Raw genomic sequence first — 22,696 nt, 5'->3', positions numbered from 1 at the left:
CAAAGTATTCTTCAACATAAACTACTGTATGTTAACTCTCACAAGTATCCCAATACACAAGGAAGTGACTAGTGTTTTGGGCTTTTGGAGAAGGAAACTGCTTTTTTAGTTTTAGTTTGGTCTAGTTACTGATTAACTCTAAATATTGCTACAAATGAAACAGTGGAAAAGAATCTTCATACAATTGGCTTTCATGCATTATAGAAAATCAAAAAATATGTGCCTTCCTTGAAACTTCTGATGCATCCTGGTCTACTGCTTAACATATTCTAATTTATTTAGTTTGACCCTCTTCATCTGAGATATTCCAACTTTTCATTCTTCCACTTCACATGAAACATTCTTAAGGTTCACAATGTTCTGCTTTGGCTAATGATCTTTATTTCTTCTTTTGGTAGGCTCTCTTATCACTACAGAGGAGTATCTTTGTGGGATAGGGCCAATAAACTACTTACATTTGTAAATCTAAGCCAGAAAATCATCTTATCTACATGAAGAAGTACATGAGGTACAGCTGAGGACCATCCTAGTGGATTTCAGGAGTCCACGTCCTGGTTATCTCAGTGCTCCAGAAGAAATAAGCAATACCACTGAAAAAGAATAACCTCTAAATGCACACGTGTGCATTTATAGCTACAGACAGTACAAATATTTCCTGCTGTAGGTAAAGGATGTACCATTTTTAAACAACATGCTCACACAGTATAGTTCTAGTTTAAGATGAAAGACACTTGTATACTGACCAGACTCACATTCTTTCCAAGCTCACTTGGCCATATGCTCTTCTTCTTCTTATATGTCTGTCATTGATAACATCTTGGAAATAAACTTTGAATAAATAGATGCATAGAAGACACAAAATATTTCAGCAGGAAAGTCTCCACAGAAAGAGGTAAGAACAGGTGGAAGATCAGAAAACTTTGGAAGTAGAAGAAGGGAAGGAATAATGAGCTCAGAAGCTAAAAATGGCTGAGAAGAATTTTTTTAACACTGAACATTGTATACAATTTTGTGACGGTATTTCTCCATGTCAATGCAAAAAAAAAAAAAAGTATGCTTTCTACTTGAGGGATATGTAATACGTGTTTCTACCTTGTTCAGAATCCTAGGAAACACAGAGAGATTGTATTTATATCTTCACTGGAGTTTGTATTGGGGAAATTGTGAAATTCCTTCTTGCAGTTTAAATCCCTTTCTGTACTCTAATATTTTTATAACAGTTTTCAACATTTTTACAGAAGATTAGGTAATTGTTCCAAAGTAAAAAAAAAAGCCCTTCAAAGCAGCCTTTCTGTCTGTCTGGCCCCCTGGGTTTGCTCAGTGTATGCAGATAAGCAACTGGAAGAAATAGTGGGAGAGTAAGTGACTATGAACAGGAATGAGGAAGGATACACAGCCTTTTCATTATCTTAGTCAAACCTCTTGCCAACCATTTTTGTTGGTATAGGTTATGCTGAGTCTAAGAATGTCACAAAAGCTTTTTATTCCCCCTTAATTTCTGTGTAGTTGCATACAAATTCTAAAGGCTTTTATATAAGAAATTAAAAAGTGAGAGTGAAATTTGAATCCAGGGCAGCTGGTAAATCTGTCCTCAGGAATGCCACAGTGCTTTGTAGGAGGGGGAAGAAATGATTCAATAACAGTGAGCAAACACATAGGAGAAGGCTGGTGAAGACACTGTGTCAGATGGACTTGTTGAGTGCATCAGCTCTTGAGACCCCAGGAGGACCGCGAGCTTCAGAGCACAATGCATCTCTAAGCTTAGAGATATGGCTCCCCACAAACAGTCTAGTTTCTGCATGCCTGAGCTCCTTCACATTGTCTCAAACTACCCTGAGAAAGGAGCACTTTAGAATATTTTGTTAACACAAACAATTGCTGTGGAGAATTTTAAGCATGTTAGGGATGGGCTGGGGAAGGAACAGTGAAAGGCAGGTCTAACCACCCATCTAACTTAGACTCCTGAGGCAATATTTTCTTTGAAGAAATCAATAACCCTCCTTCCAAAGCAAACTGTCATAACAAAAGCCCATTTGACTCCAAAGTTTCTCCTGCTGGCACTCTAGCTACTGAAAAGTGTCAGTTATGTAGAGAAAGTGATTTGGGGTATTGTTTTAATAAAATAAGAAATGTGAGACTAGCTCTTCTGTTGGCAATTCTTCAGTAAATGACATAGTTGGAAAAAATGTTGAAGGCTGCTTAGCAGAACTTAATTGGGTGTATTTGACTGAAAATGGAGTCAGAGATTCAAAGCTGATGATATCATCAGATCCTGCAAATTTTAAAACCTATGATTGTAGATCTTGTTAAAAGTTGCCTTCATTAGCAAATGACAATATGGAAAAAGTCTTTACATTGTGACTTAAGAAGTCTGGAGTTAGCTGCCTTCCCCCATGTTCTGACAAAGATAAGAAGGGGAAAATGCTTCTTTTACCTTTATTGTGAAGTCAGTAGAAGCTGAAACATGTTAGCACACTTAGAACAGAGGCATATGCATTTTCTCCCCAGATAGCCACAGAAACACTATAAATTGTGCTGGCAATTGTTTCATATCTGCAGTGTCTTCATTTTTGTATGATGCTGTATTTTCTTTTCCAACATGCTGTGTAAAATACCTGTGAACTAAGAATGTTAAGTTCTGTAAAATCTCTTATCTTTTAAAAGAATTACCTTTTATATCTCACATTTTATAAGTTTTTGGCATCTGAAAAGAGTATTTCCAAAACTGAATAATTGCTTTGCCTTTCCAATGCTAGGAACAATCCTGTGAGCCATATATTTAAGTGATAATGTGTGACCCATATTTTTAAGTGACTGCCTATTCCCACATTTAAATTCCATTTTAGTCTTGTGCCTTATTCATAATTTTCCTGTACTTCCTGTCTCCCTGTAACACACATCTATCTTCTTCCCCCTCCCCCTCCAAGTCTCACAAGTCTCAAGTCTTAATTATTTAGAGCAGGGAAGAAGATATCAGGATAGTATAATTTGACAAGATTCAGATTACATGCCCAGGCAAATAGCAAATGTACAATGGCAACTTGTGTGAATTACATAAGAAAACAATGGCATTTTGAGAATGGCCCTGAATTGAATACAGTTCAGGCATGCATACCTAAGGAAGGATCTCTGCCATCAATTACTTTCAGGCACCTGTGTGCAAAGTGCTCAGCGTTCTCTGCAGAACAATGGAATCCTTTTAATACTGTAGTCTTAGGATTGTTGAAACCATTGATTTACTGTCTTCAGAGCTCAAGCCACTTATTACCAAGAGCGATCTACAAACCCCCGAAGTGACTGTAAATCTCTTCTGTGGTAATGCAGCAGACCACAGCCCCACAAGGAATAAGACCAAGCAGAAAAACCTTCTGGGTGTACAGAGGAGGTGTACACTTGTTCTTCAAGGGAAAGGCTCTGAGGTCCCCCTTTGTTTCTTGAGGAGCTTTGTGTCTTAGTGATGCTTAGTAGGGAAGCTGGTACTGGAAATCCTGAATTATTACTTTGTTTGACACACACAACCAGAACCCTGTCAAAAATCAGTAGTTTTACCACAACTTTACTTTAAGAAATGTTTGAAATCCAGCTAAAAGTGTTCCCACCCCTATTTACCTGAGATTTAATTGCTCTGAATTAACAGCCTAGTGTATTACTTAGTTCTTCTGTATCATATGTCTCACTCTGTTCCAAGATGAAATGTTGAGTCTAAAGTCAAAAAAGAAGATTTCTTATCTGAGTATTCATTTTCTTTCAGGAAAATGTCTCTGATTTTTCTCTCCTCCCTGCAGCAATGAAGTTAGACTAATGGCCTGAACAACTACAGTCTTTAATTGTTATTCGTTCTGTTGACAAGTGGCAAGCCTTTAAAACTAGACACCATTAAAACTGTCTTGGTAAACCACAGAGCATGGCGGATTTGCGGTGTTGCAATACTTTGTTTCCTTTTGTAAAGCAATTTGCAGAGTATTTACCCCTGTGGAAGGAATGACTTGATACCCGATTGGCTGCTATGTAAAGCACTGTAAAGTCATAAATACTGAAACTACAGGCTGACAAGGAAGAGCTGACCAAGATGGAATGCAAGACATCAAGTGGAAACACTTTTAATTAAGGCACGAATATTTAACGTTCATTCATGGAAGAAGAAAACTGGAAGGTATTCTGAAAGACCTGCACAATAACAGGGGTTTTAAGTAGCTGGATCTGGAGAGTTTTCTCCTTCCATTAAATGAAAATAGAAGCAGTAATTCTGGATTCATTAAAATGTGTCTAGGAGTGAAGTTCTGCATTTATCTATTGAAAGAAAAAATGCCTTGGTTTATGCCAAAGCATAATGTAAAATAGCAGTAGTCACATACCAGGGAAGAAAGATCTCAGTGTAGATTGTAGATTGATTTTTCAAAAACATATGGTTATGGTTATTTCTGCTTTTTAAAAATGGGAGGGGGGGGAGTTTGAACTAGTTTGAACTAGTATCTTTATGGATTCAGCCAGTTTAATAAGTTAAGCTTTTAGGAAAATATTAAATATTAAGAAACCGGTAAAGGTCTTGCAACTGTGAGATTCCACAATGAAAATCTCCCAGGTGCAAATCGATTGTAAACTGATGGAGAGACTTGCTAGCTCTTTAATTAAAATTAGTATTGTTTCATTGGTTTGGTGATATAATAATATTCCAGGGACTAGGTGATACCAGTTAGTATAAGATAGCTTTATGTTAATGTATGTTAATGATACATTAACAGTTGTACTGTTAATGGAGGTAGAGTTGTTATGTGATCATACATAAAACTAAATATAGATATAGTTTGGCAATATTACAATCCTACTCCAGTGAAATACCAAATTGGTGAATATCTAGATGTAAATTTTCAGACCTTGGCAGCTTAGATATATGCTTAGAAAATTCAGTTAATAAATGCTACTTAGTGGCTTAAGTGGTTAAAATATTCGTTCCAGAATGACTGAAGCAGTTTTTGAATGCTTGCTCTTCTGTCTTTGCACAGTCCAGAGTTTGAAGTGCTCTCAGACCTGGTTTGAATTAAATATCCAGATTTTCTGTTGAAATAATTCTGCCTCTAAGCTATTCCATCCTATTTAGCTCTTGGAATGAATTCGGGACAGTAGTGAACTGGGGGAAAACCGTTTGATACTGAGTCTCCTATGGAGGTCACAGAATCATAAAATAATAGTGTCATAGGCTTGTTGAGGTTGGAAGGTGCAACATCTGGTCCTATGCTCCAGCTCATCCAGGGTGACCTACAGCTCATTGCCATGATCATGTCCAGACAGCTTTTGATTATTTACAACAACATTTCAGGGCAGCCTCTGCCAGTACTTGGCCACCCTCACACCTCTGCCAAGCTGCTCTGCAGCTGGGTGGCCCCCGACATGTACTGGTGTGGAGGGTTGTTCCTCATCAGTTGCAGGACAGCACTTCTCTTTGCCAAACTCTATACAAGGTTCCTGTCAGCTTATTTCTCCAGCCTGTCAAGGTCCCTCTGGCCTGTCCGCCACTCCTCCAAATTTGTGTCGTCAGCCAAATTGCTGAATTCCTCTCTGCCCCATCGTTCAGACCATTAGTGAAGACGTTAAACAAGAGTGGACTCAGTTCAGACCCCCCGGGGTTCGCTGGTAGTTACCAGCCTCCGACTATACTTTGCACCACTGATCGCCATCCTCAAGGTCTGTCCATTCATCCAGTTTTCAATCCATCCCAGAGCGGCCCATCCAACCCCTACAGCAACAGCCTGAGGCTGTTCTGGGAGGCAGCGTCAAAGGCCTTATTGACGGCTCATTAGAAACTCATCAGGCACTGCTCCCCCCTCATCTTCCATGTGCATCACTTATTGTTAACAGGTTGGTCAAGCACTTCATGTAGTGAACCGTGCTGACTCCTGAGAAATTTCTTGTCCCTCATGAGTCTGTTTGCCGAATTAGTTGCTCTGTCAGATCTGCAGAACCTTGGATTAGCAATGGTCATACATAGATAGACCTTCATCTGCATCTTACCTGGTCAAAGAAAGTAATATTTGTGTATGCAGTTGATACAATTTGGTTAACACAAAATTGCACACTACAAAGAAGAGAGGAATACAATGTGGTCATACAGTAGCCACATGATCATGCCAATGAATTAAATGTAGGAATGACAAAGTACCAGAATAGTTTATCTCTCCTCTAAGCTAGGTGCGCTCTGATCAGAGTGGCTTCAATTTTCTGTTATGAATGGCTTTCATTCATATATCACTCACCCTTCTGCCTTTTCTTACCTGATACACTGTGAGTTTCATCTCTTGTTTTAGCCGAACCTTTCCCCAGGATGAATTTATATTCTAATGAGAATTATCATTATTACTTGATGGGAATGTGCAGTGAGATCTGTTCACCGGTAGTACCAAGCTCAAGCAGCAGCTAAATGAGTCAGCAGGAACATGTGTAAACTCAGAGGTGGTGTTTGTAGCGTACCCTGTTTCCTTCTAATCCCTTTCCTGCACACAAGCTGTATGCCAGAAAAGCACTCCTCTGTGGCTCTCCGTACTTATGCAGCTATTACTTCTGCATCTTTGACTTGGAGCACTGGCACTTTGCAACTTTGTCTCAGTTTGTCCATTTTTAATGGGCTTTTCTCAAGAAGACTGCCTTTGTCCTTCTAAAAAAAGGACCCTAAATTATGGCCATAATGGTCTTCTATTCCTTCCCAAAATTATACTCATTTAGCTAACTTCATTTCACTTCACAAAGGACTGTGAAAACTCTGACTCTGGATAGGAGGACATTTCAACTATTGAACTGGTATTTTGTCAAGAAACATTATTGAATCGTACATAAAGATATTTTGGACTCAGTTACTTGGTCAGATAAGATGCTGTGGATGACCATTAGTGGAGAACAGTGTATTTTTTTTTTCTAAGTAGAACTACTGCTGAAATGCTGTGTTTATTCTCATGCTTCTCCATTGTTTCACTTGCTACTATAGAAGACATGTAGAAAAGAAATAACAAATAACTTTATAGGCAAAAAAGTATTTGAAGTTGCATGCACAATCTTTCTGGTGTAATGAACTGAGAAAGATAGTCTACGTCTAAAAAAATGAACACTTTTGAACTGAGCAGTGCCCTGATCAAGAATGAAAAAGTACGATAAAAGGTATGAGATGAAGGGCAGAATGGAAGCTACAGATGAGGGTGCTATTACATAAGCATAAAAACATTGGAATTAGGGTTAGGGTTAGAAAAACTGCAGAAGGAATCTCCATATTTACATTCAAAGCCTAACAAACAAATAAATGTATTAATTAATTTCTCAGTTTCTGTTGCTTTGGTATCACAAAGAAAAGCATTTGACTGTCATTAAAGGTTTTCTGTTAAAATATTTTCTATTCATTGAAAGGATTTTGTCATAAACTACTGCCTGACAGATTCTATCAAGACTTCTGTTAATCATAATGTCTTATCATGAGTTAGCAATGTAAGATTTTTGAAACTTTGCTCTATAGAGCTTCAAGGGGATTGCTTTTGCTCTTGGGCAATCTATCCTCAAGAGGACTCATCCAGTAGCTCTCCATATTATCCTGTGGAATACAGTGTATCTGCTGTACAGGCAACATTTCTTAGAGAAGATGTATAGGCATCAAATCACTGAATATAATTTTTTTTCAGTTCGCTGTCATGCTAAGTATTCTTTCAAATGAGGGAGCCACCTTTCCACCTGCTCCCCGAAATTCTATAAATCTGGGATATTTGAAGCTGGATCTGCCAATAGCTGCATGGAGCAAAGTCTTATGATCCAAGGCAAGAATAAAAGATAGGTTAGTGGCCCACTCAGGCCAGATATCTAAGTGGCTGTGTTTAACAGAGTCTGAAACTTGTACCAGTGAAAACTTACACTTTCTTATGCAATAGAAGTGCCTGGAAAAGGAAGGCGGGTTTTATTACTTTCTCTGTGACAAAATTTAGAAAAAAAGTCAACAATCCTCCAAAATTTTTGTTAGAAATGAAGAATATAAGTTCAGAAAATTCAATTTTTTTTTTCAGTATGAGAGATACATCACTGAAGTCAGTGAAAAATAAGATTTTGTAATTCACTTTCCCCCTCCTCTGCTCAAATTAACTCAATTTTCAGACATTCTCTGATTTAAGGGTGAGGTTATTACAATTTACATGAGGTTAAAAAAAAGGACTCACATTTACCATGGACTTAAGGAGAGCAGCAATTCCTTAGTACACAATACATTAATCTTATTTGAACCTTATGTTCCCTAGCCTTTCAGTAAACAGAAGAATATGTTGTTCTCATGTCTTGAATACTTGTACTGAAGAAAATTATAATTAAAGGATAAGCTAAATTTTTTTTGAACTAAAATTATTACTTTCAAGCACTCAATAAGGCATCTTAATTCTTTAGCCTTTCTTAAGGAATACAGCACAGTTGATCTTACTAAAAACCATATTTTTTAAGGCATGTTCACTTGAATAATGCTGTTTGGTGTTTGAAAGTATGAAGATGTAAAAACAGCAGGAGCAAGTATGAAGTTTCCTCTGTTTATTGTGATTTATTAAAAGATTAAAAGCAGTCCAAGATAAATCTGCCACTGCAAGTGGAAATTCAACTTCTGTGGGGGTACTGAAGTGCTTGTGTCAGGAAAGATCCATGCAAATGTAAAGGAGAATGGTCTTACATTTTCCTCTTGCTGCCTGGTCTAGCCTGTGTTGTCTGTTGCATTTTGGAGGACCCCAATGTGTTGAAAGTCAGTAGAATCTTGTCGATATGCCATCATGTGATAAATGCTTTCTGATTATAGGGAGATGAAGAAGTACTACTGCCAATGGTAAGGTTTCTGTTTTAGTGCCTAAAACACAGAATCCTGGATCCAGCCAGGACAGGATTAATTTTTGCAGCAGCCAGGAGAGGCATGGCGAGGAGGTGAATCTGTGTCCCTTAAGTCATTTTCTGGGGAGGGTGGGGAGTGTTGTGAGGCAGAGGGGAGTCAGGGTATTGACAAGGGCTTTCTGTGAGGAGTGGACAATAATGTGTGAATCAATGACTGTTTTTCTTTTTCTGCTCTGGCATTGGTATTGCTCCTTGCTTTATTTTATTGTTGCTCCCTGGGCTGCATCAAAAGCTGCGTGGCCAGCCAGGTCAAAGTGGGGCAATTCTCCCTGTGCTTTGCCCTGGTGAGAGCCTGCCTGGAGTACTGTGTCCAGCTCTGGGGTCCTCAGCACAGGAAGGAAAGGGACCTGTTGGAGCAAGTCCTGAGGAAGACACCAGAAGACCAGAAGGTGAGAGCACCTCTCCTATTAAGACAAGCTGAGAGCATTCATGTTGTTTGAGAAGAGAAGGCTCTGGGGACATCTCATTGTTGTCTCTCAGTACTTAAGGGGTGCCTAAAACAAAGACTGGGGCAGAATTTTTAGCAGGGCCTGCTGGGATAGGACTAGGACTAGTGGTTATTAACTAAAAGATTCAGGATACATAGAAGGAAGAAATTACTAGGGTGGTGAAACACTGGAGCAGATTACCCAGAGAGGTGATAGATGCTCAGTCTCTGGAAATATTCAAAGCCAGGTTGGATGGGTCTTTGAGCAATCTGGTCCAGTTGAAGATGTCTTTGCTCCTTGCAGGGGGATTGGAGTAGATGACCTTCAAATGTCTCTTCAAATTGTAACTACTTTAGGATTCAACTGAAGTTTAATTCTTATATATGTGGTAATAAAAGTAAAAAAGAGGCACTGCTGTGGATAGTTTAGTAACATTTGTTTCATACTGAATTCTTACTGCTCCCAAAGTTTAATTTCTGCACAAATATTTTTGGGAATATATGCAAAATCTTTCCCATGTTGGAAGGGATCTAACCATATTTTACAATGAAAAGAATCCTATGTTGATATGACTTTTTACTATATATCATACAATAGAATCATGCTTAGTCTAGGTATGTGGCATTCTGGGATTTTTTTTACTTAGGAAGGGATTTGTGTCTGGTTTCTACCTTTCTTTTTCCTTGTAATACACAGTCATCTTAAGTACCCAAAATATTTGAGTTGTGAGCTAGCCTTCAAATACAGCTTTAGCCAGTTGTTTTGTTCCTTTCCTTTTTATTTCTCAAATGTGGAAAGTAATGTTAAACTAATCCCCTTGTGAACTTCTTTTTGCACACTGTCCTTTCTCATTTTGCCTGCACATGCACTACAAAACACAAATGCATGGTTGAAAAAACCAGCTGTCTTACCACCTTCCTATTGCATTTCAAAGCATCAAAGCTATTTTCCAGGTACTACATTTTGGAGTACAAGGACCCTAATTAAACTACAGTTCCTCCTTCTGCTACCATCATGTACATCACCTCTCAAATGAGATAATGAAGGTATGAAAGTTAACGTGTTGCTTAATTGGAGAAACTGTAGGGACAAAAATCAAAAGTCAAGCTAAAGCACATTGAATGATAACAGTATCTCAGAGCCATTTGCAGGATAAAATCAGAGTGATATAAATTAAAATGCATCTTGCCCTTAAGTCCAAGGGAAAATAAATCACATATCTGGATTTCTGAGCAAATTTACTTTCTTATGGGCAGGAATGAGTGCATTCAGTAACAAAGCATGTCACATTTTCTATTTTCTTATTATTTGCCTAACCCAGAAACTTACAGGCTTGATTGGTGAAAATGGTGTTTTCTTAATAGACAGAGTACTGTGTAACTCTTGTAACATAAGAATTGTTTCCTCTTTCTTTCCCACTGATCACCTTGCTCAGTTCTCTACCATATTCTTTCTGACTAGTGCTAGTAATGTTAAAAGAGCTATTTGGTCATGAAGTAAATTCCATCATGTATTCTCCATAATAGTACGTGGAGAAACAGGTAAGTGACACATTATGTCTAGAGCATTCTTAAAGACTAAAGTTTTTACTTGCTTCTCCATTTTCTGAAAAAACTCTGGGATCATAAACCATTCCAAAGCTCTAAAGATATTTCTAAAGCCCTAATAAATTAGAGAATTGTGGAATCATAGAATAGTTTGGGTTGGAAGGGACCTTAAAGATCATCTTGTCCCAGGTCTCCTGTGTGGGCAAACACATCTTCCCCTAGACCAGGTTGCCCACAACTGCATCCAGCCTGGTCTTGAACATCTCCAGGCATTGGGAGTCCACAACCTCTCTGGAAACCTGTTCCAGTGCCTCACCATCCTTACACCAAAGAGTTTCTTCCTAGTATCTACCCTCCTTCAGTTTAAGGCCATTTTCCCCTTGTCCTTTCACTGTGTGTCCATGGGAAAAGTCCCTCTCCAGCTCTCTTGCAGTCCCCCTTTAGCTACTGTAAGGTTGCTATAAGGTCTTCCTGGAGCCTTCTCTTCTCCAGGCTGAACAACTCCAAGTGTCCCCTTCTGTCTTCATAGCAGAGGTTCTCCAGTCCTGTGATCATCTTCCTTGCCTGCTCTGAACCTGTTACGGCAGATCCATGCCCTTTCCTCTGCCAGGGACCTCACAGCTGGATGCAGAACGCCAGGGTCTCCCCATAGCAGAGTGGAGGGGCAGAATGTCCTCCCTTGTCCTGCTGCCCACGCTGCTCTGGATGAAGCCTGGGATACAAGTGGATTTCTAGGCTGTGAGCGCGCACTGCTGAATTGCGTTGAGCTTGGGAAGAGACTTCATCTGTTGTCATTCTGGACAACTTATGTCAACAGGGAGTGTTTATCTTAAAAGTATTTCTAACTTTTTGGTTAAAAATCTCACCTACAAAATCTGAAATGACCAAATTTCTGGCGCATATAAACAGTATATTTTGAGTTTCTGAAATTATGTATAGGAGTTGTAGTCCACCATGAAACTCTTCTCTTATCAAGCTGCTGGAGACTCTCCTCCAACATATGACTGGCAAAACTTTGAAGCTTTTCAGGGCGTGCAGTAGTATTTACTTTCAATGGAAAATAGCCTGGCATATTTTGTTAATTCTCTCAAACATATTTTCAGTTTTAAGCAAGAGCTACTTGACATATGTGTTTGCTTCATTGGTTTCTCTTTTTTATTTTGTCTGTGGGCATCGCTCGGGAATTTGAATACCATAATGCTTATTTAATTTACTGCTGTAATCAGGAATACTTCCACTGTAATTCCATGCCATTCCACTTGTATTAATTAAAATCTTTCTGGGGTGGACTGTAAGGGGCAGGAAGCAAGCCAGTCTGCCAGTGCCTGATAAAAAGTTCTTTCCTACCCCATGACTTGCATCAGCCTTCATAGCTATTTGCTCTAGCCCTTAGGGTTTAATTATGTCCCTCATGCCCTTCCTAGCAGCAACAATCCTTACTATGCCTTGCTGGAAGCAGTACAGGGGAAGACAAAGTCCCTACCATATAAGGACATTTACAGAGTTTCAGCCTACTATTGGTATTCATTAAATGATTTCTTCCTCATCTTCTTTTTCTTCATTTACTGTAGACCTCAATCAGGGAGAACTAATTCTGGTTTTTATTCAGGCTTTGGTACGTCCTTACACAATTTATTATACAACAGAACAACTGGTTCCTATATTACTAGTAACCCATTTCCGTGCAGATTTTTATCTTTATGAGAGGATGCCAAAACATTCCCATGAGGATGTCTTAGTTTCAATTAATTTATCATATTAAAATGAAGGTTGAAAGGAAAAAAAAATTAAAATTCATAGTGTGAAACTCAGCTTTTGGCATTTCTTTATTTAACCCATGTTGCTGGGAAATAGTTTGGTATTTTAAAACTAAAACAATGCTTCCACTGTCTATCAATAACTTTCAGTGAATCTTTGAAGACTATTTTAAAGCTGGAGCTGTTGCAATGCATTGCAGTTTAATTATAATACCTTTACATAGCAAGTGAAGCAGTTTTATGATTCTTTTACTGTCCTGTTTTATATCCTCTACTATACTTCAAGGTGTTTCTAATGTGTACTTTGCTCTCATTTTGAAATATTATTTTTGACTGTTCCCATTTTTTTTCAGTGTCATTCAGTTCCATAAGGGCCAAATGCTACCACACTTGCACTGCAGTGGGACTGCCCCTTCAAAAAAGAACTATATAGCATAATTATGATAAATTGTGCCTGACTGTTTAAACTTCATTATGTTCTAAGTGCTTATAGAGGTAATAGTTGCTTACTCACACACTTCTTTGAGTTTAGCTTAAGGCTATCTAACTATGTTATGACCTATCACCTGGGAACCTTGACCTGTATGTTGGTTAAATTTTTAATTGCTAACATATTTTGTTAATTGTTCACCTACAGAGACCAGCTACCTAAAATTTCCTCCTTAATTAGCTCATTACAATGCTGTGCACTTTGTAAATGGTGACCATTACATGTGCGACAAATAAAACAAGGTTTCTTGAGCTGGATTAAACCAAACTCAAATGAGTCCTTCCATATGAAGGACTTTTGTGCCTTGCTTAGGAAAAATATGTCCGAGATTAAGTATAAATCATATTAATAGACATGTTCATGTACCATATTTTAAGGCAGTACCAAGATCCAATACTAAAAGTGGATTTTACCTCTTGTACAATATAAATATATTACATCTCTGAGTTTCTTCAGATATAAAATAGTTTGAAGTTTTTTTTCAATAAATCTCTCATTTTTTTCTAGATTGGGTAAAAGCATAAAGTATTGATTAATAAAATAATTTCATGTCTGTCTATGGACTGTTGATACAAGAAATCCTTAAAATCGGTTTTCTTAAGAGATTTTTGTCTGTTGTATATAAACAATTCAAAATGGCAACATCAGTTCACAACACTTGCTTTGTTATTGCAAGGTCCACAGAACAGAATCCAAAAGACTATAAAATATGCTATCAGTCCTCTGAGCAGGAAAAAAAGAACTGGGCACACTTTGTTGATAAAGATTAGAAAGGCAAATATAGAATAATAATGATCAGCTTCAGTTCTGACAAGTCTGCCCAAACACTTCCTGGACAAACTAGAAATGCAATTCCCTAATGCTTTGAATCTTTGCTTCCACTGAACCACTCTTAAAACACAATGAAAGATATTTTTTCTTTAATTTAAATCTAAATTCATCTGCAAATAAAACAGGGTAAAATAGTTTTTGTGTAGATAAAGAAAAGATGAGATAAAAGTATGAAACTACAAGAGGATTCTTTTTCAGCCACAGGAAGTCACTAGAATTTAGTTTTTCGACAGTTGTTATGCAGGGCATTGGTTTTGCTCTTTTTTAGATTTACCCACAGATGTGGGCCTTCCTACTGAAGCTTTCTGATTACTTATTTCTGCAGACATTATCAGTATTCATGCAGATCTGACTATTGTACAGGGAAAAATATATAGTCCTGATACTAGGGGAAGGTACGCAATACAGTAATAGAAAGGGCAGTTTCACCCAGAGGCCATGACAGGAATTGACATGAGAATGGGAAGGGGAAGAGGAGGTACATCTGTACAAAGTGAATACAAGGTGACTGTGAGTCACCAGTGTGATAAAGAATCCAGGATGTAGCTGAGCTATAGATTGTAATAGGAAATTATTAATGCCGTTTGACCCGCTTCTCCTATGACTCATGCAGAAGGCAATCTATATTTCTGATGGCTCTGAATCCACAGAGTGAACTCAGATTAAATAGACAGAACTGAAGACTGAAAAGCAGTTGTTTACTTTCAAAAATCAAAGACAAGCAACAAAACATGGGTTTTTCTCTGCTTATATAAGAGGAAATTAAGGAATTAATATTAGGGAAAACCAGCCAGTTAAGAAAATTGGTATCACTTCTGCAAAAGAAAAGGAACATAAAATATCTGTGAACAAGTTCAGGCTAGAAATCAGAATGAAGTCTCATCAGAATGTGATGAGGGCTGGTGGTATACCTTCACATAGACTTAGCTGGGGCAATAATCCTCTGAGATGAGGATCATTAAATATGATGGTGTGGCAATGAAGGTCTGCATAAACAGCCAAATAGCCCTTCTAGTATTTATGGTTCTTAATGAGAATTCCCAGATACTCTGTGCAGGCTACATAAGCAGCTGTGATTACTTGAAAGGTGTGCCTATGGCTATGCAGGTAGTAATGCTATGTTTGCTAAAGTAGGAAACTCAGGAAGTCAGGTCGTGAAGGATATGTTAACAAAAAGATCCAGTACAACTGAGGTCAATGCACTGAAGGATGCAAAACTGGTGCATCTGTGAAAAGAACAAAAATTACAAGGATAGAACAGAAAATGGAAGACCTGAGATTATAAAGAAATCAAGTATATAGCATGTGCAGGAAGTTTATTAGGGAACTAGTAGGTGACATGACTCTTGAGAAGTAAAGGGAGTAATAATAAAAGATAGGAGAATTATAAACAAGTAAAACTTCTTAAACAGGAAATGGTATCAAAAACCTTCTCTTAGTAAAGAGTGGAGTAAGTAGAGATTAGATTTATCAGCAAAACTTCTGGAGAAAATTGAGATTAAAGTGGTAGTATAAATAAAATTGCCCAATAAACAGAAAAGAAAGTAGCATTGACGAGAACTACTTTTAGAAACTGCCAACATGATTAAAAATGAAACAAAAAATGGTCATTATTGTTAAGCAATTTTCTAAACTGTTGCTACGGGGAAGTTTGCTAAGGATTTTGTGCTGTCCATTTTATAAGAAAAATTCACTGTTAGACTGGATGAGGTGATGTGCATAATATACACTGCCCTCAGTGTCATGAGAGGACCACAGCACACACCAGAGGAAGCTAATTAAACTCAGTGATTATATGAGATTCTTGGTAAACCAAGAGTGAGAAGTAATTTTAGAACAGTGAGTGCTCAGCTGCTTTTTAGATGTCAGGGCTCCTACTTTAATGAGAACCAATCTCCAAACAATCTAATCTAATCTAATCTAATCTAATCTAATCTAATCTAATCTAATCTAATCTAATCTACATTAGTCTGTTAAAGGAGTTTGCAGACTAAAAAAAAAAACAAACAAACAAAAAAACAAACATAGAAAATACACAATTGTCTCTATCCCAGCATCTACGCACTCTTGCAGGGGTGTTGTATTGGCTGTATGTATTTCTACAGCACTGCTGCTTCTTTCTTGGTGCGGCAGATGCAGCTGGTCAGTCTGAGCTGTGACCCAGTATGTGGCTGGAACTAAAGTGTGGGGCTAGGGAGCAAGAGCATGCCCAGGGATCCATGACTTTTAGGCATGGGAGAAGCAAAATGATCCTTTCTTGAAAATGCATGCTGTATATTATATTTTGGAGGGTTTGGCCATGTCTTAGTCTGGTGGACCAACATAATAGCAATGGATTCTTTTGAACTACATTATGATCAGCTAGAGTTGATACAATTTGGGTCACAAACTGGTATTTGACTATACTTTAAGCTATTATACAGGCAAGATAAACCAGATTTTTCTCCAGGCATGCTATAGGAATTTCTCCAGGTATGCTATAGGGTTTTTTTTGTTTTGAGGTTTTTTTTTTTGGTGTTAAATAATAACATATATCTGCAGAAGGCACCACTGAAAAATTGCAAAAATGGTAGAACTAAACAGTTTTTGAATTGAATTCCTTTATAATGCTAAGGAGAATGTGAACAGGTACATAAGGTAAGATACAAAAATTTCATGCTTGCCGGTCAGTTTCCAACTACTGGAAGATATTTAGAGGGAAGAGTTCTCTTTGGGCAGAATATTCTTCTGTGTAATTTATTATGCCGTGTCTTAAGAAGTTTCTTGTGCTATTAAGAAAAATCTTATTGTGTGCTGCCTTGGAGATCCAGTTATTTGCATCTCTGAAAAGTAAAGAAGTGCAAAGGAGCTTGCTGTGTTTTGCTCTCACTTTGGTCAATGGCAAGGGTTTTCACCAATTGCAGAGAATCAAGTCTTGGAGCTCCAATTAGAAGCACCCATGACTTGATGAAGTATGTTAACTTCAACTTTGTAAGTGAAAATAAAAAGTCAAAACTGGAAAACCGGCTAATAAGGGAGTGTCAGTGCATATTTGAACCACTACTAAAAATGCATGTGGGAGACCTCATGCCTGCCACTAACCCTGGTAGGAGGAGCTTAGAAATGTTGGTGGATTCGTATCTATGCTTTCACAGAAACTATGAAACGATGAGAGGCTGATCATATTTTAATTTTCTGAATTATTTTATGTGTCCTTGGATTTTATCCGAAGATACATGGAAAAAAATCATCAGAGAATTATCATCACTATTATAGGTCAGTTCTTGATTTCTCTGGATGACACATAGTGTACTGTACACGTGTGTTAGGTTTGTGATTCACTGGAATAGTAACACTAGCTGCAAAAATAATTTCACTGTTTTCAGAGACTTGAATTTACACTATCAAATTTAATAGAAATGTAATTATTCATTTGAAATAGTGTTGAAATGACTGCATAAATCCTGAAATTTATCAATAGGTACTTTTAGATTTTTGTTTTTGCAGGGGTGTATTTTCAAAAGGTTGCAAATCTATCTCGAATTGTTAATTTTGGCTGGCAATAATACAAAAAAAATCCCAGCTCTAGTTAAATTAAAATATTTCCTTTGATAAGAAAAAATCAGTATTGATTAAAAATAGGTTTTGTTAGAGATCATTTAAAAAAATAAGTGCAAATCCTACTTCAGAAATTTTTTTACGACTACAAACATTACAACTTGCAGATGAATTGTACGATATCTCTTCTTTATTTTGTTTAAATTAATTTTTTCTTTCTTTTAACCAGTCTTCCTGACTTCCATTTCTTTAAGTGAGAAGAAGCTTATTCTGTTGGATCACATCTTCCAAACCAGTCACAGATGGCCTTAGAAAGCAAGAGATAATTCACTGAATGCTGTAAATTCCACTGAAGGATTTAATCTAAGTTAATGCATTTATAAAAGGCCATTAATGTCAATTTGCTTCTTTAAGTATATTTTATTCTTTGTGTCAAAAGAAAGTGGTTCCAGCCACCACATCACAGATTGTTAATTTGTTTTGTCTTTCTCATCAGATAGCTTAAATGCCACAGGCCCTTTTCCTGGATCTCAAAGGAAGCATCTGAAAAAAAATCACAGGATGTTTATACTGTGCAACTGTTTCTTAATTTTGTAGAAAGCTTCTAATTTGATGACACTCAGCTTGAATTTAAACCCAGTTTACCCACTAGCCAGTCCAACTCACTTTCAAACCAGGTGTAGCATGTACTGGAAGTGAGGAAGTTGTTTTACTTTTTCTTTAATACTGTATCTAGACATAGGTAGAAGAATTCCAGATGCTAAATGTTAAAAAGTTAAATGTTAAAATTTATTGATCACAAAATTGTCCTGTGCATAGTTATTTTTTTTATGCCATGAACTGTCTACAGGTGTTCTTCCTTTACCCTTTCCCTCATTAAAATATATTAAAAGCGGTGAAAGTAGACAATTTCATCTCTGGGTCTGTAACAGAGCAATTTATCTGAGCAGCACTGCATGCTATTCTCCTTCCTGATAGTTGAAACTTCTTTCACATCAGAATCAAACTAAACTCTTTGTCCATTAGGAGTTTACAAACCTTGCCGGATTATATTTTCCTCCTCAGTCAGGTGAAACACCTAGTCATGCTAGACATCTAGGTGTAATTAAAGCTTCCAGTTCTACTTTGTCATAGGGACACAATTAATTTTTTGGGACAGTTTTTGGATCTCTTTTAGACAAGTAAAGGCAAACTTTATGAAACAGAAGTGCTATCACTGTGTGAGTTTGTAATACTCTCAGAATATATCAGAGAAGTTGCTTCAGAATAATGAATTACAAAAATAAACATTAAGGAATGAATTTGGAATTAACCTATCTCTATCAAATTCCACAAATGTAATAACTACTTATAATGTACAAGCGTGATTAAATATATTTTTTACACATAGCCGGAAAAAAAAAAAATCAATCTGTGTAGGTGCAAATATGAGCTCAAACATTAATCTAAGTTCCAATTGCATCTCAGTCCAAAGCTATTTTATTGAATTTCATCAGTTGTGGTATTTTTATTTATTTCTATGCTTATAGACATATTTCTGTTAATCACATAGCATGCTGTCTGCCTGAAGAGTTAGCTAGGCAATTATCTTAAACCAAATACAGTCTGGTTTTTCAGATTTTGCTTGGGCCATGTACAAAAATGAAAACAGGCTTCTCTAGGCCCCATTCATGCAATAACTTTCCTGCCCATGGCCTGCATTCTTAAAATAACAGAGTAGAAGAATTTATTGCTGATAGTATTAAAATCTGGCACAGATAATCAGTGGGTTGGAGTTAAATGGGACCAATACAGATAAGACAGAGCTGATTCACTGGGAAAATGCAACTTTTAGGAGGAGACAATGTTATAACCAAAATCAGATTGGCTTCCCAGCATTCAAAACTGGTTTTGGTTGTAAAGGGGAGAATTCTACAAAATATGAAATTTTAGCTGGAAATTGGTTTTGGTTTTTTTTCCAAATGCCTAGTTTTGAAAAGTCTTCACAGGTTCCTTTTAAATTTTTAACTTTAACTTCTCATAGTCATGGCTTATCTGCTAATGTAAGAGTAGGAAAAACAGACTTTGGTTAGTAAGACTAGCTCAGCAACATTCATTTTCAGGGATAAGGAGATAATCCCTCTCTGTGAGGTGATAAATTAGTTGATAATTCACTGACTGGAAATTCAAGGAATCAAGAATGACTAGTGGGAAGAACTTTTGAGAAGCTAAATGCCTCAATTTGTATCCATGGAATAGTGGCTAGTTTATTTTTCTTCATTTAATTTCCTCTCTCTCCTTATTTTCTAGTGTAAACCCAAGGGATTTTATAACAAAGAGAGGAAACTTGACAGAAAAACCAGTGTTTGTTTCTGTGAAGTGTCATTCATCTCTTCATTACATGACACCAATGACATAGAAATCTGGCATGGTTTAGTCAGCTTCACTAAATTCAGTTTGTTTTCATGTCTGATTGCATTTGTATTAATCCCACTTTTTAGCTGTGTTCCAACATGTTTTCAAGTCTTGTCTGCAAACACTCGGGAGCATCTACATTCATGCTCATTACTGGCATAGGGAGGCTGTGGTCACTTTTATGTTTTCTATTCTGATGAGACAGCTGTCTCATCAGAATAGAAAATCTCATTACAGCTGTGGGGCAGCTGTAATGATGGATGGTGCCTGTGTAGATGCAGCCAAGGCAAAAGCTACCAGTTCAGCAGTGAGGCCCTTAAAACACTCTGAAAGGTAACTAGTAAATGTTTGACAAGGACAAATACTTGGATGGGAAGAAAAACAATGCTCTTTCAGTAAAGTAACCTGGTCTAAGATCTCTGCGTGGTCATTGGAAAGATTCTTCCACTATGGCTTAAGAGTCTAGAATTCATAATGATGGATTTTTGTCCAAGCTAGTTCTTAGCTAAATTGTGTTAGCATAGTAACAGCTTCAACACAGTTGATGTTCAAACCAGGAAAAACTTGGTGGCTTTTGCTAAAATTTTTTTCCTGAAGTGTAACTCACATTTTCAACACAAAGCTATGTAAGTAAAGCCATATTTATTGGGTCAGTTTCACAAAGTACCAGGGTTCAGACCATCTGAGGCACATCATTACTTAAGATAAACTGAAGGACAAGCTTACAGAAATCCCAAGAAAGTAAATTAAACCACTTGTCCTTACTTATTATCAAACACTTCTGCCTCTTCCTCCTATTTTATGTTCCATCTTTCTTTGTAGACTTGACTTCTCTCTGTTCTTCTCTCTGCTTTTTTATTTTCTTTTATCTGATACCTATCAAATGCACTATAAATATATGTTGCCACATGTATTTGCAGTCTTAGTTGTGTTTCTGTCACCTTGAACAGTTTGTTTTTTTCTGCCTGGTTGTGCCATCTCTCTGTCTCTTTAGATTTGCTCATGAAGCTCAGTAATTTTCCCTCCTTCTAATCATTGGCTAGTTTATATAGTTTGACCACACCATGCTGTTACATGTTTTGCTGTAATAGATACATATATTCTTTGTCTTACAGACTATTGTAATATACAAATTTTGTGACACCTTATACAAAAGAAAGCAGCCTACTGCAGAACCATTTAGCACAAATACATATTTGAAGGAACCACTAAAGCCTCAATTCCTTCAGAAAACCTCTGAATTATAAGAAATCCTTATTAGGGATGTCTTGAAGAAAAGACTCAAAAGGGACCTCCATCAGAAGCTTCATTTTTTTCCTGCTGCAGGCGACATTATCAGAATATTTATGCATTTAAAAAGAGTTGTCTTGAAACTAGTTCTTGCAGCCTTCGTGTCATATCTTCCAATAAGCCTGTTAATAAACTGGTAATTTTTAAAGACAATAATTAGGAGGCTGCATGTGTATTTTTAGTTACAGAAATAAACCATAGTATCATACATTTCCAGGACTTCTCCATTTCTTTTCAGCCTTTCACTTACTGCTTTGCACAGACCATCATCTTTCCCTAAACAGATCTAGTTAAGAGAAGATAATTCAATGAAGGATATAAATGTCATGGAATATTGGCTTCATATAAGTTAAAATATGCTGGATAAAATCTGAAGATCGACTCTTTTTTTATTCTATAAGTGTCTGTTTCCCAAACATTCCATACACGCTTTTGTGTCTAATCACAGTGAAAGCAAAAAGATTGTGCGGATTCAAAATTGCCAGTTATCAAAGTTAGTTGCTCAAATTGTTCCTCCATTTCATTTCTGACTCACTGTTTTTGTGTTTCCTTGCAGTTTTCCACTTGTCCCACAAAGTCACTCGGGTGGTTCCAGAAAGTGCTCTGCTGATTGTCCTTGGTCTTTTCCTTGGTGGCATTGTATGGGCAGCAGATCACCTTGCCTCCTTCTCCCTGACACCAACTGTATTTTTCTTCTATTTGCTGCCCCCCATTGTTTTGGATGCTGGATATTTTATGCCAAATAGATTGTTTTTTGGAAATCTTGGCTCCATCCTTTTGTATGCTGTCATTGGGACAGTCTGGAATGCTGCCACAACTGGTTTATCTCTCTACGGTGTCTATCTGACTGGAATAATGGGTAAGTTTGATTTATGAAGACACAGTTATGAATGCCATTGTAGATACTGTTAGGTGGGTGATAAGTTACAATGTAACAACTCTTCCTAGCAGAAAAAAATTATTTTAATGGGAGCAATTTGTAATATCTTTATCAAATTTTAAAACGACCTTTTAGGAAAAAATCTTCCCTACCAAAAGTATACTTGAAAAAGCTACTTGAATCCATGTCTCTTATGATGTCCTGCTCCAAATGTGTGTGCACACTCTCAGGATAAAGCTCAGGATTCTTTCTCTAATGGACATCTGGAAAAAATACACACTAAAGGGCTTGTTTCTTTCTGCTTTTATAGAAACCTTAAAAGTTACTCTGAAATGAAAGTGTCTTCCTGAAGTCAGCCTTAGAATTCTGTGTTATTTTTACTGCTATTTAATATTGAATGTTATTATTGTATTTAATATTATTCATGCAATTAAGTGCTATTTATAGTAAGTGTTATCCAATATTAAGTGGCTACTGAGTGGATATATATGCATGACCCATCTACACATCTCTTCTGCATTTTCTGAGTCTGGAAATTGTAACATGATGTAGAAGTTTTACAGAATGAAGTAGCAGATGTCTTACTAAAAAAAAGAATAAAAGGAAGCCATTTTAATGGGAGCAGTTCAAAGGGGCTTGAAAGGGTGGCTGAC

At 37.1% G+C, this 22,696-nt stretch overlaps 1 protein-coding gene across 2 annotated transcripts in view; it reads left to right on the top strand.

The window, feature by feature from the left end:
• Window positions 1–22,696, top strand: part of SLC9A3 (solute carrier family 9 member A3) — a 49,658-nt gene that overhangs the window by 2,941 nt on the left and 24,021 nt on the right. For both annotated transcript variants that reach the window (XM_064703400.1, XM_064703399.1), the window contains exon 2: window positions 21,720–22,022. In XM_064703400.1, coding sequence (XP_064559470.1) covers window positions 21,720–22,022 — 303 coding nt within the window. The remainder of the gene's footprint in view (window positions 1–21,719; window positions 22,023–22,696) is intronic.

The sequence above is a fragment of the Zonotrichia leucophrys genome, chromosome 2 (assembly GCF_028769735.1).
Source record: "Zonotrichia leucophrys gambelii isolate GWCS_2022_RI chromosome 2, RI_Zleu_2.0, whole genome shotgun sequence".
Classification (NCBI taxonomy): Eukaryota; Metazoa; Chordata; class Aves; order Passeriformes; family Passerellidae; genus Zonotrichia; species Zonotrichia leucophrys.
This window is presented reverse-complemented; position numbering and strand designations above follow the sequence as displayed.